Source organism: Perissodus microlepis, chromosome 13 (assembly GCF_051167445.1).
Source record: "Perissodus microlepis isolate ML-2025 ecotype Zambia chromosome 13, ASM5116744v1, whole genome shotgun sequence".
Taxonomy (NCBI): Eukaryota; Metazoa; Chordata; class Actinopteri; order Cichliformes; family Cichlidae; genus Perissodus; species Perissodus microlepis.
The window spans coordinates 11,500,389-11,516,975 of NC_140473.1; the positions used below are offsets into that span (position 1 = coordinate 11,500,389).

At 43.7% G+C, this 16,587-nt stretch overlaps 1 protein-coding gene across 4 annotated transcripts in view; it reads left to right on the forward strand.

Moving 5' to 3' along the window:
- The first annotated feature begins 3,822 nt into the window (after nt 1-3,822).
- The window catches only part of unc5b (unc-5 netrin receptor B), a 53,360-nt gene continuing 40,595 nt past the window's right edge, over nt 3,823-16,587 (forward strand). For 2 of the 4 annotated variants that reach the window (XM_084948001.1, XM_084948002.1), the window contains exon 1: nt 3,823-4,872. In XM_084948001.1, the coding sequence (XP_084804127.1) occupies nt 4,785-4,872 (88 nt within the window). In that variant the 5' untranslated portion in view covers nt 3,823-4,784. The remainder of the gene's footprint in view (nt 4,873-16,587) is intronic. The other 2 variants (XM_084948004.1, XM_084948003.1) reach the window with 1 other exon arrangement.

Genomic DNA, 16,587 nt, shown 5'->3' on the forward strand with positions numbered 1-16,587 from the left:
CTTGTTTCTCTTTCTACGCTCCTGCCCAAGTATTCGGCACAAACGATCTTGTTGCTCCTCGGTCTGCTGTTTACTAATGATTCCCGTGCACGGCTGAGAGGAGAGCTCAATCTGATGGTGGCCATTAGAGAATAAGATGAGCATTACGCTTTCTAGCTTTCCTGAATATCAACATAGAGTTTTGACAGCAAGGTTCAAGTCATGAATTTAACAGTGCAATTATACCGAACGCGGGATATTTGTGGCTGATGAATTTTCTACTTACAAATATTTATTTTATGCAGTTCTGTGAGGAGATACATTTAAATCAGCTTTTCCAAGTTGGATGAATTTACAAAAAAAATTTTTTGAATTCATTAGGCAGTTACAGAACTGACCTTTCAGGGTATAAAAACCTTTTTTCATTTGTTTGTCAAGTTGCTATTTCTGTATAGCACAGCAGAGTTGGATATATATTAAGAGCAGCTTGCGGACAGATTCGCTCATTTTCCATATTGTTCTGTCACCTTTAATTTCATTAACTTTTTTTCCTCGCCCAGAAGCAAAGTGAGAGCTGAATTTCTAGGGCAACAATCAGTGTAATTGTCCAAAGTCTGACACATGCAATCTGCTAAAAGCCCTCAAGCCCAAAAGGCCCAGGTGTACCCAGGGATTACAAAGGTGGAGGACAGGTGAAGTCGATGCACACTGACAGTGACACGTGCACACGGGCGCATTCATTCTGTCTTACTCTGAAGCTGGACAGGAGCGGGCATACAGCATGCCAGCATACGCCAACACATCGGCAAAACTCCAGCATCACATGCCATTGTGTACAGCACATACTGGTTGGTTTTATTAGACTTCTTAAAAATCTTGAACAAAGACATGTGTGGGAAATGCCCTACATTTAGAGTCGTATGTATGTAGATGTAAAGAAATATTATTTTTAGTGAGTACTTGAAATTAAAAATTTAATATAAAATTACTGCACAGAGGCTCCAGCTCCCCTGTAACCCTGAACTGCATAAGAAGTTAAGAAATTGGATGGATAGATTACTGTAAAGTGTACTGTATAATGTATTATTCATGATTTAAAAAGCATTTAATGTTCAGCTTGTGGAAATGCATAATCTATTCATATGTCCCATATATTGCATATTTTTATGTGCCCCATTTGTGCAAAATGTTTTGAATGAGATTATTAATATGCAAACTACATCCAACACCAGCTGTCAAATAAATGTGGGGGGGGGTGGGGGGGGGGTAAAAAAAAGTGTGCAATTTAACAATCAAGCGAATATGTGTCCAATATGCAATATAAATATTAATCAAAACTCAAATAATTAAACTGTTGATATAGTGGTGAAGAAATGCACACACAAACTATCCACCACCGATCTAGAAGAACTAGGACATTGCTTCCTGAAACGACAGAGGACACCATCCTGGAAATACCGCAAGAAAAATGTGTGATCATTCCCCAAGCCAAGTTCTAATGATGGGTATTATTCATTTTTCCACAGACACTGTGTATCCGGTCAGCAGAAAGTCTACAGACTGGCTGCTTTATTTTCCCTTATTCACTGCTACCCAAATCTATTAAACACGTTCTCCTCTGGCCTGCAAGAAATAATTAGTCTACCGGATAGGTCAACTTAATCATTCCTGAAAATAATATTCAATTATCTCCACAGCAACTTCTAGAGCATGCCTCCTATTTTTAGACCCCCCCCCCCCCTCTGTTTTACAGAGATAGGCAGTTTGATCCTTTTTATGTCAGTCCTACAACGCAAAGCAACAGAGAGTCAGTGGTGCTAAAAAGTCATCGGAGGATAACCTATTATGCCTTAATAATAGCCTAGCTTCATATTGTCTCCTCTTCTCTGCCGTTTACAGCATATCAGTTCCATCCTACCTGATTATGGCTCTCCATTTCCCGAGCTTTCTTCTCCAGTTTTCCACTGGATGCCCTTGACTTATATCTTCAATTAGTCTTAGCAAAGGGCAAAACAAAATAATACGTTATGGCAAGTTCAACTTTATCATCACTGCAGTAATAATTGGAGGAAAAGGAAGAGAGGGCAAATTGTCTAATTAGAGTTTGCAAAACGCTAACATCCGGCATAACCTCATCAAGGTGGATGTGCCATGAAAACTGTCAAATGAGCTCCTCACCGCAAAGTGCGAGTGCGAGTTGCCGCTAAAGCGATCTGAAAATGAAAGGTCACTGTGTCATTCAAATATACTGTATATATCCATAATGCAGCACATATAGCTGTTATGTGATAGGACCAGGCAAGTGAAGAAACACTAGAGAAACACAATCAGAAGCTAGAGCATGCACGGGCATGTAAACAGAAGATGCATTTGCAGCTCCACAATCAAGATCTGCCTCAAACACAACTTGCAAAATCCATTTCACGCCCAACCTCTCCTGCTCTATCAGCAGCTCTCTCTCTCTCTCTCTCTCCATCTCTGCCTGTGTCACTCTCATCCTACCTCTCTCATTCTCACTCTCTCACCAGTCACAGTAAAGACACGGAGAATAAATAAATAATCCAGAGTGTACTCTGTGCTTATGAAACAGCATAATTGTCATCAGAGGAAGGAGGCATTGGGAGTCATCACTTGTCCAGATGGATTATGACCTTTGAAGTTGGATTTGAGCAAAGTACAGCAATGCTGTTCTGCTGCCAGCTACTGTCACATCTCAGAGAATGGCCTCGCGCTGGGCTCAGCGGCATATTGGCTCTCTGTCTGTCTCACCCCGTGCTTAAAACTCCAGGCTTTACTCTGAAACTCTTATGTATCTTATTTATTCTTCAGCATTTTACATTTAAGTATGTCTAATCTCAAGGTACGAGTCATGCCGAGATAAACCTTCCCCTCAGTGAACATCAACGTGAGTCAGTACAGAGTAAATGAACATTAGCCACGAGCCAGACAGCGATACTGCTCACAGAAAGTGACGTTGAAGAAAGGCGCAAAGTAATAATCTGTGACATTTTTAGAAAAAAACATAATAATACATTTCTGCTTTTATTCACCAAACCATACAACAGGCAGGTGACACAAGAAGGAAACACATTCGGTTTGCAGAACAGCATCAACCACTCTCAAATACAGCAGAATATCTGGTGCGCTTCCAAAAGATTGTCTCTTAAGATGCTTCTGTTGAGCCCTAATTTCCCATTAGTGCTCAACTGTACTGAAATCTAGTGACTGTGAAGGCCACATAACATATCAAACTACTGAACAAGCCCTCATGCACTTATTTATTCTGGATTTCCATTCAATTTGTCCTCTGCATCATGTGACCTGTTAGTGAAAATAAACGTTCTAAAATCCAATGCTGTGGAGCTTTGTCACCAATAAAATCTCATGGGCAGGAGAAACAAACATGCAATTAAGACTGAAAACACAGAAGGAGGAGAAGGTAAAACTCCAGCCAGGTAAGGCCTTAAATTGGCAGATGACCCCTAGAAAGGTAACTATACTAAAAATGAAATAATGCCTCAGATGATGGAAAGCTGAAGTTTTTAGTTGTACCTATTTGCTCAGTCACTGCTTTACAAGAATAATCAACAATAAAACACCCGGTTTTAATGTCCAAGAAATGCATATATCGACGCCACTCGGTCGTACAGAAAGCGACTTTTACACAGTCGTGTACCGCAGAAGACCCGGGCAGCTCTCGTCCTGGCCGCAGATGGTCTCATTTATGAAAGGGTGCTCTCTTGTGGACGCTGAGAGTAAAATATGACCCATGGATGCGGAAAGAGGGGATTGACGAGAAATAATCTACACATGAGCCAAAGACTGCTGCTGCAGGAACATTTTCATGGACAGCAACAGGAAGGGAGACTGTGAGCTGTTCAATTTTCAGAGTAAACATAGATAGATAGATAGATAGATAGATAGATAGATAGATAGATAGATGTGAGTAAACTCACAAGCTCAACCTCATTTTGTAGCAGAAGGACTCCTGCTGAATCCAGAGCTGATCCGTGTTTTCTATCTCTCCCCTCGCATCTATTTCCTCCTCGCTTGCCACTACTTTACCTTCACTTGTTCAGCCTTCATTCTGAGAGGAGGAGGAGGATAATATGTGATTGGCCGGGCTGGGACTGGTAGTCCGGAGGCTGGCATTGTGAAGCTGGCGCTGATCCCCGTGCTCATGTTTACACCTTGCGGACGGGGACGAGACAAGACACCCAGGGGCCCAGCACAAACTCGGGAGTTCGGACTTTGGTGTTGGCGGTTACCTGACAGAATTACCTACCCCCGTGCTACTTTGTGTTTTGGGGTTTTTTTTCTCCTCCCAGACTCTGTCGTTTAATTTGACATCTTCGTTTAGCGATGCGTCAAACTTTTCGGTGACTCTCGCAGCACCTCTGCGCTCACGGCTCCCAAAATAGTGGAGCTGGCAATGAAGTCTACCAGGAATAGTCACGATGAATCGTTTCTTTATTTGAGCAGAGCTTGACATCCGCGGACCTCTTCAAACTTTAATTACGCATGGAAATTACGCCCTTTCAACCTCTCCCAGACGTTCTCGAGCTGCTCGGTGATGGATGTGATTTGAGCCGTTTGTCGTTTGCGTCAACAGTCAGGAGTCAAGTATTTACAAAAACAGCGGTTTCTAACTCAATTACTGGAGTCGCTGGTGTGTGACTCTTCCCCGCGCAACCATTCTGGGGGTAAAGACTTTTCCGGACAAAAAGCCACTCGGTGTATTAAAAGCTCCGCAGGTTACGCTGCGTGGACGATCCGGGACATTTCACGACGGCTGGACGGGAAAGATGCGCTCTGTGCGGATGCAGCGTGGCCAAGGTCTCGGTCCTCTGGTTCTTCTCCTCCTGCTTGGGGGATTTGCCGTGTCCGCTACTGGTAAGTGAAATTAAAGATCAGTTTGTACTGTAATAACTGTGACAGCGCGCTCAGCTGTTTTCATAAACACACACACACGCACGCACACAACGTGTTTTTAAATTAGTTTAAAACAACTTAAATGAAAAAACTGAAGATTGTTTAAACTTTATGCGTTTTACTAAAAGTGTCTAACTTCAAAGTTTGCTTCAGACCCCAGCTACTGGTCTATGGGATTTTTTAAATTTTATTTTTGTTTAATGTGTGAGCTGTGCAGGGGTCTGGGATCACCTGCTGACGAGGACTTCTTTTTTATTCACAGCATAGCGTTCAGTCTTACAGTAGACCTGAGCTCAGAGCTCTCCTTTCTTCTTGGAGCGGAAAAATCAAACTCCCCTGGTGCGCAGGGAGTAATTAAGGTTTTGCTCCATGCCTTCTTGGCCTCTCCAAAAAGAAAAAGCAAAGCCCCGTGAAAAGTAAGACAGAACACTTGTAGTGCTTCAGGTTGAAGAGATTCCTTCTTTATTTCTTTATTCTCTTTGCAAGATATAGCGGCTAAATTTAGTGGCCCTTGTTTCAAGCCTGGGTGTGCCAGTTGTTTTTGAAATGCTAAACTTGTCCTCATAAACGATTTATACCTTTTTAATTATTATTTTATTAGACAACCTTTTGCAGAGTGAAGAGCACAGGCTTTGATTGCGGCAGAGCAGACTTTTATCAGTGGATTGCTCAGTGTTAATGCCATCAAAGACTGCAGCCAGCTTTCATGGAGATGAAATTTCTTGGCAGGCGGGACAGGTCAGTGCTGGTGAGCTGATGGGACAGGACCTGAACACTGAGGGGACACTTCACATCTCTAGTGTTAGATTAATGATTCCTTTCAGTGAAGCCGAGTGGTAGGATATTCTGAAGGATTCCTCAGCACCCACTGTCAGATCAGATTGAAATACAAGGCAGAAATCTGAGGGTTTAGTGGATTGTGGATTAAACTCATTTTATAGTAGGCTAAAAATAAAAAAGAACAATGCGGACAACAATGCGTGCAGATTCTGTATAGTTTTTTTTTTTGCTAAAAACCTCTTCAGTGAGTAAATAAGACCCTCCCGGGAAGAACTCAGATTTTTAACTTGATGGAAACAGTAATCTTTTGGAAGATACACTGACCGTCTGCCAAGAATGTGACCATTTATTTGAATGCCAATAAGACCACCACCCACCCTCCCACTCATACCATACTTCCCAAGGTCCTCATGTGTGTGTGTTATTCCCTGAACAGGCAGAGCAGAAAAGCAGCTTACGTTTATTAAAATTGCGGACTGTTCTGAAATCCTTGCATGAGAAATGAGAAATGTCGATATAAACAGTTGAGGACTGCAATGAGGTCCTGTTAGGGGAGCAGAACCAAGAGGAGGGGGACACCAGGGGACAATAGCACAGTGTGCCCCAGTAAAGTTTCTGTCTGGGAGAAAGGAAAGCAGGGATATATTTAGGGAAAGCATGATGGAACAGACAGATTGCATTTATCTTCTCTCCCATTGTGTTTAAACCTTACCTCTGCCGCTTTCCCCCCCAGATCCCTCACGTCTCTGTTTTATGCCTGTATTGTGGATGTGCTGAGCTCACATTTCTGCTGTGGTGCTCTTCTTTCTGTGTTGACATATACATTAATTACCAAGCCTGCCAGGAAAACTTGTCTGGAGTAACTAGCCTGCTGTCCAGCGCCTCTCTTGATGTGTCTTATTATTAATGATTTTAGCACAATTACAAAAAACCCCCAACTGACATACGTGAGGTGTGTTTCGAGCACAGTTTGTGACCCAGAGATGACCAGATGTCCAGTAAGTCCACATGAAGCCACTGTGCAGACTGGGAGGTCAAGAAAGGAGAAGAGTGCGTAAGGCTAGGGAAGTAGCAAAGGGGCAGTCAAGTGTTCGGAGTTAGCAAGCGTGGCATGTCAGACACTCCCATAGAGGACGCGATGAATAGTGACACTCTCACAAAAAGTGCTGTCTCATTTGTGTTAAGTGTGGGAGTCTTCCTGTCTGGAATGACAGTGCAGTCGCTCCAAGAAGAGTCACATTCTTTGAAATTATATGTGAGCTTGTAAAGTACATTTTTTGGTGGGGAGGGTTTGCCCTGTTTTACAATGTGGCCAGAAAAATCCTGTAATTCTCTGACATTTCCGTTGTGAAATTTAGACACATGGAAAGAAAGGAATGTGACAACAAAGCTAACGTCAAACAAACACCAAAGTAGATTTGGCTTCAAAGACGCTCAACAGATTGAGATGTCAGATTAGATTAAAGAGTCTCTGAAACATGTAGTCATAACAAGAGTGCTGCCAGGCTGTTGCATCTGCAGAGATCTGGACAGGTGGTTGGGCACCGTGATAAATAAACAGATAGACAGCTCTCTTCGAGCCAGGCCATGGGCCAGTCGGGCTCCACGGGCGTGCGCTGCTCCCAGACCAGATCAGGCCCCATTCTGGCCCCAGGCAGTGCATTAGTTTTACGGCCGTGGGGCGGCAGGGGATCAGTTCGCCGGCCAGCCACTGGCCTCCCTGCTGTATTATTCATACGTGCAAAGTGGTCTTTGTTAATATTTAAAATGTGCTTATGATGCTCAAATTTTTTGACATCAGAGACGGCAGGGGAGAGGGAGAGAGAAGTGGGAGGAGAACGGCTGCTCCTCTCCTATTGGCGTAAGTGACCCGGATGGCTCCAGGAGGTAGTGAAGGATTTTAGGGCACCGGCAGTGCATTTATAGACTGGACGAGAGCGGTGCAGTTCGAGCAAGTGTGCCAATTGCAGCTGGGAGCTGTTGACGATGATGCGTGTGAACCAAACCGGAGAGAGGTTACGCGGGGTAATGTTGTCCATTTGAAAGCGAAGAGGGGAAAAACAGAAAGGAGAAATGGAAGAGAAATGGATCTGCGAGAGGCACATTGAGACAGATTGATCTCAGGGCATGCCTTTTAAATATCCTTTATGAGAAAAGAGTGAAGACGAAAAATTCCATAGCAGTGGCATTCAAGCATCATTACACCTCTGGCACAGGCCAGACAATGAGGTGGTGGAGTGGGGGCTGACATCGGTGGAGAAGGCTGGCAGGGAAAGCAAGCAAGGAAACGCTTTGAGTTAGCAAAGCAACACAAGAAACAGTGGTTAAGAAAGAAGGATATTGTCAGGGAGGGTGGTGGAGGATTGAAAGTGGAAAGAGACACACAAATCCACTAGGGGGATGTTTTTATTAAGGCTCTTATCGATGGAGAGAGCACACAGTATTAAGAGTAGACATGTTTAATGCTTTGCCAATACTGCGCATGTTAGACCAGACCATAAATCTGCAGCAAGCAGCAAGAGTTCTGTAGGAGGGCAAAACAGCAAGGTAAATGGAGAAGGGAGCTGACTATGAAGAATGTAAAGAGAAATTAGTAGCAGGAGAAAGTTTGGAGCACAGACTGGCTGTCTTGAGACGAATATGGTTTCAAGCACAGGTCATTGTTTCTGCAAATACAATGTGCTCTCAGTGTGGTAATAATGCTTTAATCAATATTGCTGAGCCTTCACCAACTTCTTCAATCTGTGCTCACCAATATAGTGTAATTATCACGAGCTGAAGGTATTTAAATGTATCATGTATTGTCTTTGTGGATCCTGGTTTTGAAACGTCCTGTTTATCTCACAGCAGATGGTGCCTCCTACCTGTTTGCCTCCATATAAAAGCGTGGTGAAATACCGGAATGTTTCATTTAATTCAAACATTTGAGGTTTCAAATCTGAAAAAAAAATTGTTATTGAACAAGCTGCTCACTGCAAGGGCTCAGAAAATAATGAGTAAAGTTGAATTTTATTTTGTCAAAAAGTATATAAAATAGTTTGTCTCAGTATAGATGTTGGAGTGAAACAGGAGGATGGATGGATGGAGAAACTGGGGGTGGATAGTTTTGGTGGCAGATGGGAGCTGAGTTGCTGTTCTGCCTGCAGGACAGGGTACCCCCTGCTCTTCTATCCTGGCCTGTGGGGGGAGATGGGTGGAGCGGACAGGGAAACAGGAAGAAAACCTCTGTGGGGTTCCATTGTGCTTTAGATGAATAGGAGTCTCCAGAAAGCCTTTTCTGCCCCTTTGTGTGGGGTAAAAGGGGACAGCAAAAGAACACACACACACACACTTTTATTCCCAACTTCAACAGGAGCTATAGATGCACGTAAGTGGCTTTAGAGGTGTGTTACACTTAATCGTGCGTTGTGCATGGAAAGTGTAACACACCTACTTGTTTTATTTTATTTTTTTATTATTATTTTCCCTTCAGTTGATGCACTGAGACGTGCCCACTGACTTCAAAAAAGAGAGCAACCCACCCACCCATGCACTCACACCCACACACACGCACCCGTTTAATGCAACACAGACACACATCCTCTAAATGATAAAGAGGCGCCGTTTTTTGTTTTGGTATTTTTTGCGTGTCATACTGAAAGACATGCAAGGTCACTTGGGAGGAGTGAGTGAGTTAGTGGAGGAATTTTCATTTAAGATCTCAGCAGCACTCTGAGAGTCGTGACCAATAGGATCAGGATTCACGACGGGAGGTCAGTCCTGATCCAGAGAAACCCCCCCTCACACACACACACGGTAAGAGCGGTTGCTCTGAGGTCCATAGATCAGAGGCAGAGTGAGCATTTGATTGGCTGTGCTTTTTTTCCAAGACTCTGCATGTGCTCTTAAATAGAGGGTTTTTTTTTTTCCAGCCCATGTAGATTCCTCCTCATCTTCTTAGCAGAGGCTGTTTTGTTTTCTAAACGCAGTTGAGCCAAGTCCACTCAGGGCTTAGACCACAGCCAATCTGTTAATGCTTGTGTTTGTGTCTGTTTGTATCAGTGTGTGTCATGTGGGCTTGGCTAACTGGAGGGAGAAAAAAAATCTGCTTAAAGTGTGTTACTAATACACTTTCCATCCTTAGACGAAATGTGCTGCATTACAGAGGCGATGGAGTTTGTGTTAGTTTCTTAAATGAATTTGGCGTACGGATCTACATTCCTTCACACCGTCATTAATAACTGCTATCACTTGTCCCCATTTCCCCTTTCTCTTCCCTCAGTTTCTTGATAGTCTCATCAGGCGTATTTATAGGTTTATAGTCTCACATATACCAACCTCTGTCATCCATATCTCTCTCACTCCATCATTTTTTTTCCTTTCTTGTAGCCAGCTTTCTGCCAGAGTTTGGGGATTGCTCTTTAGAAGGCAGTGTGAAAAATCCCATTTCTTTGAGTGTAACGCTTATTAGGGTCCCATCTGCCCTCGAGGTACTTATGAATGTGGGGGGTGTTTGAGTTGTCGAGGGTGGGTGAAAGAGGGGAGCGAGGGGAGCTTTGTCATGCCTATGTGTAAGTGGATGTGGGTGCCACTGGGGGCTTGTGCGAAGTAGGAAGGGGCTCTTAACACTGCAGAGCACACACACCGAGCAGCTGGTGTGTCTAAAGTAAGGGGATGACACATAGACCTCCCTGGGGAGATGGGTGTATTTGAGCGTACGTGTGCATATCTCCGGCTGAGAAAGGGAACGGAAATGATCCTGCGTCCTTCTGTCTGCATGGCGCTCAGCTAGGCAACAGCAGGACTCAAACGTACTTTTTTTTTTCTTCCTCCCTGATTTAAATCAAGGCGAATGATGCTTAATGAGTGTATTTGTGACTGTGTAGTGGGGGGGAGGAGGGGAGGCTTGATGGATTTTGTGTGATTGGCTGCATGTCAGCAGTGTGCTGCTGTTATTTAACATAGCGGCTGTTGCGGAGTTAAAGCATCATGTTTGTCTCTTAAGCCCATTGCCTCTGTCAGTAATGAGGCTGTGATTGGCTTCCTAACCGCAGGTCAACAGGGGTGCACCCAGACATCCATTGTGCTTTCCCTTTACCTCCTTTTTGTCTTTTCTTTGCCCATCTCTTCATTTCTCTTCTTCACTTCTCTCTTCTATCTCAGATTTTTCTTCTCCGTCCATTTCTTTGCTATCCTCTCCTTCCTTGCGTTGGATCTTTCGAGTCCATGTTAAAGGGAAAGGTCTGCCATGCAAAATCTATCTTCAGACTTCAAAGATATGCAGGCGCACACAAACAGCCACAGTAGCTGCAGTAATCCCCGTTTCTGCTTTGACACTCTTGGATTGCAACCATAGCAAAGAGAAGAGTGAAAGAATGAGATCTGGCCTCATCCACCCTTTAATTCCTCCACATGTCTCCAGCTCCACGACTTATTTCTTACTTCTCCTCTAGAGGCTTTGACTGAGAGCCTCCAATACACAGTAAAGATTCTGTTCTCGCCTTGGATGCAGGTCTTAATCAAGCACTGACAGGCACATCTTGGCTCGGTTTGTGTGTCTGGCGTGGGTGTGCGTATGTGCGAAAGGGTGCACAGACGATGGGAAAGCGACTGTATTACTTAGGTATTACTCCCTTTTCTGCATGGATCACAGTGGGGTCACACTCTTCAGTTTCAATCAGCCCACAGCTCGTGCACAGACTCATCTCTCTTGTTCTGGCAGCCGTTCTGATTGCACAGGAGGAAACCTGGTTTATTCTCCCGGTGCGTTCACCGCGCCAGGTGTTATGCGACGCATGCTACAAAACGCTACCAGGCATAAGCCGGCGAAGAGTTAGGAATCATTTTAAACGGGTGCCATGTGCGAAGTGGAGGGACGAGCGCTGATCTAATGTGGCAGATGTACATGCATGTAATTAAGGTTAGATTTAAGTGTATGGGCTCACACTTGCATCAAGTGTGTCAGCGGGTGTGTGTTTCAAGCCTCTTACCTGCTGTTGACCAGATGGGCTCAACAGTCAACCTCGTGCTCACCTCTCCCCGCAACTCCACTTAGATTAGGTGGTGAGCTCGGCTATGCCGCATGGGCTTTATAATCTACATACGAGCCCCTTCCCTTTCCCCGCAACACACAATCCTACACACACACATATAGAGCACAAACCTCATAATTCACGTGGGATATTTAGGATGATGATGTGCCGTTTGCGTGTGGGTCTGTGTTGCTGGCTGGTTGAGCAGTGCCCATGGCTCTCTGTTTATGGGGATAATGAAAGCAGATGGACAGCCATGCTGACTGGTGAGGGTTCATTAACTCTGGGTGTCTCTGTTCTGACTCCGCTGCTCGGCTTCACTTGCCTCAAATCCTCTCAGCAACAAGACCTGGTGTGTGCGTGTGTGTGTGTTTCTGTTTCTGCGTGCCCATAAGTACAGCAGGTAGGGAAAGCTCCTCACACAAGCAAAGGAAAGCTATATAGATGTTTATCGATCGGGGATAGATGTGAGCTTGAAGTTTCTGTTTGATTGGTTCATGTGGAAGTGGTGCAGTGGCGGACACTTTTTTCAGTTTTTTGTTGTTGTCTGACGCTATTCTTTTAAACTGCTTCTGCTTCTTTAGGTAATTTTTTATTGAATCTCACCTTGTGCTGCCTCATGTTAAAGGAACATTTTTAAGCAGCTGGAGGGACATGATTCATATCGTGCAGAGTGAGGAGTTGTGATTTAGCATGATGCAGTATTGTCAGCAGAGGACCATTTCTATGGCGTTTCTCTGCTCTGCTGGGAGAGATGAATAGGTATAGTTATAGTGGATCATTAAACACTGAGCAGTGTCTCTCTGTGTCTATAGCTTCAACCTTCACGCTGCAGCCAGCTCCTGGTCTTCACTTGTGCAGCTTAATGAAAGAAGCGTGGATCATGTAGGGAAAGACAGACACACCTGTGGCGAATCAGACAGACAGACGGACGGGCAGATCCATGGACAGATGGGTTGTTTGGTGAACCTCACAGTCCTCGGTGCTATTAGACAGACAGAATGATGGAGAGAAATAGAGATTGCGACCATGAGGGGAAAAAAATTAACATAATTTTGAAAATCGTCACTCCAAAGTTTCAGACCCAAGGGGCTGTCTTTAAATCACTTGTGTTGTCATATTCAGGAAACAATGGCTTAAAAAAAGCAGTAAATTCCCAGGAAGCTAGCTGTGTTATTCCTTGGATTTTTGAATTACAGGAGAAAAAAAAAACAGTTGCCAGGATTTTAGGAAATGCACAAGCTGTGCATGCAGTGTTCCTGAAAACCAGATAGCATGATTAATGTCTATGCAAAAGTGCAAAGATAAAGACAGCAGCTGGTTAGCATAGCTTAGCACAAGAAACGAGCACAATTTCCTGTCATAACATCACAACATGACATTATGATGTTCAGATTGTTGGATTAGACATGTTAAATATGAGCTTTTGAGTTGCAGTTTACTGTTTTTACTGTTGCGATATCATTTTTACTTATTTATTTTTGAATAAAAGTAGCCATATATGGAAAAAGCCACATATGGCTACTTCTGCACGGACTAGGTTGTGCTCCACAGGCAGAGTTACTTGCTAGCTAGAATTTCATTGACCAAAAGCACCAACCACAACCGCAAACACGACCATGAGATCTGTTTCAGTGATGGACAGGATTAGAAATGAGTACATCAGAGGGACAGCTCAGGTTGAGCGGTTTGAAGAGACACAGTTAGAGAGGCGAGGCTGAGATGGTGTGGACATGTTCAGAGGAGGAGGATAGTGGATACACTGGACAAAGGATGCTGACTATAGAGCTGTGGGGCAAGTGAAAAAGAGGAAGAACACAGAGAAGATTCATGGATGTAGTGAAGGAAGACATGCAGAGGGTTGGTGTGACAGAGGAGGATGCTAGTGATCGTCCATCAGCAGCTGAGCAGCTAAAAGTAAAAAAAGAAGATCTGGTTTAGTGACTTAAATTGGTTGAAGTGATGGCTTTCAGGCAGCTACACTCTACAGCTTGTCTCTCAAAATAACCATTGCCCTGAATCATAAGAAACTTTAAGCCTTAATAGAATTTAAAAGGGGAACATTAGCTTTAGAAAGCAAAATCCATTTTTTGTACCAATCTCTAAGCTTGCTATGCCCAGAAATGTAAGTCTGATCTGCAAACCAGCTAAGAAGGTAGTTCATGGGGAAAGTGCTTTTAGATGACTAGTGCAAGGTGGAAAATAATCCCTTTATGTTAAGAAAGTAACTATATTCCAATTTCAGCCAAAGTTAAGCTAGTCACATTTTGTATAGAGATGGTAATTGTGACATTTATTCCCTCTCTAAGGCAGACAAAGAAGTTGAAGATGACGTTTAATTACATGGCCATTTTGAAGGCTTTCAGCTCATCAGTCACATTTTGAATAAACACAAATTCCTGAAGCAGGATCGATAGGAGGACGGCAAAACTGATAACAGACAACACTGCCTTGAACGATGATGAATGTCTTCTTATTTGCTGATCGACTGATGGCGGCAAACAGCACAAATATCGACTCGTTCCGATGGCCGGCTGATAAATCAGTAAATTCCCACTTTCGGTTTCCGTTTAAATGTTTATAACTTTAATATATTGCGTGTATTCTGTTACTCTCCAACTCTGCCAGTGTGTTCCTTTTTGTAGAGAAAATAGTGACTCCAGTGGAAGAATATCAGAGTTTTACAGTGAAACAGTGACAGATTGAAACTTAAGTGCTGCTCTTAAGTCCTTTTGTGATGAGATGAGGGAGTCTTTTTCTTAGATTTGGGTTAGGAGACTTTGAACGGCAAAAGGAAGTAGAACATTTATGTGTGCATGTCAATGTCCACCCACGTCTGTGTGTGTGTGTGTGTGTGTGTGTGTGTGTGTGTGTGTGTGTGTGTGTGTGAGTGTGTGCGCACTAGGTCTTGTGAGTGTATGTGTGTGTGTGTGTGTGCGCTGACATGCTGTCGCTCATGGCGTCTGTCTTTATGCTCTTGTGAGTGTGAGTTTGTGAGTGACAGTTATACAGTGGTGTGGAGTGTGTAAATCTCCTTCCCTCCAAAGCTCTCAGCAGTGGGCCTTACATTAGCACAACAATTTACACATCTGTCCCGAGGCAAAGAACAGGCAACTCTAAAAATAATGAAAGCCTCACTCAAAGGAAGACTGTATGGGTGTGTGTGCGTGAGAGAGCGAGAGAGAGGGGGGAACTCAGGAGAGGTAGGAGAGACTCTGTAAACAAGAGACAGAGGAGGTTTATTAAAACCCCACCACCACTCACCATCCTTTTGTCCTTCTATTCTCTGTATCCCTCACCTCCTCTCCCCCTCTTTCAGTTAGAGGAGCGATTACATGCCTCTGTCTCTCTTGTCTTTCATCTCTCTCTGTGAAGAGGAGAGGAATGAAGGTCTTCTGTGGCGTGTAATTACACAGAGACATCCTGGATGAGGGCGTCTGTCTCCACAAGCAAAAAAAAAGCACCCCCCCTTCTCCCTTTAAATACCTCTTGATAAGGGGAGATCTAAAAAGAAACATTTAACTGCCTTTGATCCACCGCAGGGCTCTTGTCTTTACCTGCCACTTATGGAGGCTTAATAAGTACTACCACAAGTCTATTTATTTCATTAGAAGCCCTGACACCAAACATGCATGGCTCCGCTCCAGTACCGTGGGAATGAAATACACAGCACAGAGTCATAATCATGACACATTTACAGTCCAGTGTTCCAGTCTTACCCATGAGTCATATTGTTGAATGATTATGAAAGGGTGGATTTTTATGGGCTTACATTGGTATTGGCTCAACCTCTAATTGGCCCAATGCAGATTTGCATTCTGGGAAGGTAATAATGGGGCTCTTTGGAGGCACTTAAAATGAGAAAGTCACTGCACTTTGACTTAATTCTGCTCGCAGAAGTGCTGATGCCTCCAGATGGCTTTTTTTACTGAGTGTGATTATGGCCATTTTGTCTGCATGATCATACACTTTGTCAGTATTTTGGGAAACCGTTAAGTTGCTTGTAATGCAACTAGTCTCTTGTTATCCATTTTTGCATTATGCTGGGGAGTTTTTTTTTAGTTTTTTATCGCTTTTTGTAATACACCTGTAACAGGAGTAAATACAAATAAAACCAGCTAATTTGACATGAAATGATGGAAATAGAAAATAGCCCAAGTATTAAATCTAGTAGGTGTTTGTCATATTGAATTTGAGCTTTTTTCCCATTTTCTTTAGAGCCTAATCTGTGTTCTGTTCAGTATGTTGATTGTTGTGTTGAACAGCCACACAGAGGTGATACTGTGGTTCTACTGAGGTCACTGTTTGACAGCTGAGGTTGGCCTGAATGTGTTTAACGTGTCTTTTTTTCAACTTGTGTGAATCCGCCTCCATTCACGGGGAGTTAATTCTTTCTGTGAACTCACTGGGAGATAAAGTGAGCGTTCTTCTGCAGCTCAAACAGATCTGACGTCAGACAATAGGCATGGGACCTTCGACTGCACCTAGCTAGAGCTGCTCAATAGGCCTGAAGTGGTGTGGCCATGCAGCTGCCGGACAATAGCCTGCTCAGCAGAAAGGCAGTCAGTGCCCTCGAGGCATGGCCCAGCCCTGTCTGCTCTGATCTCTGAACTCTCTCCACACAGAGTCAGTGCAGGAAGAGCCACGACAGCAACCTGCTGCGAACTGAGCAACTCAGCCATAGTTCGGAGCTGTAAACGCAGTTATGCACAAGCATCAAAGGAAGTTTAGCAAAACCTGACCACAGTTAAGATACTCCTACTGAAACCTTTAAATGTTACCAGTTAGCAACAGTTATATTAAGTTTGTTCACTACAAATGAAATATTTTACAGGTGCTTAGATACAGGAACTGGAATTTCTTAGCCGGAAGCGGTAATTCATCA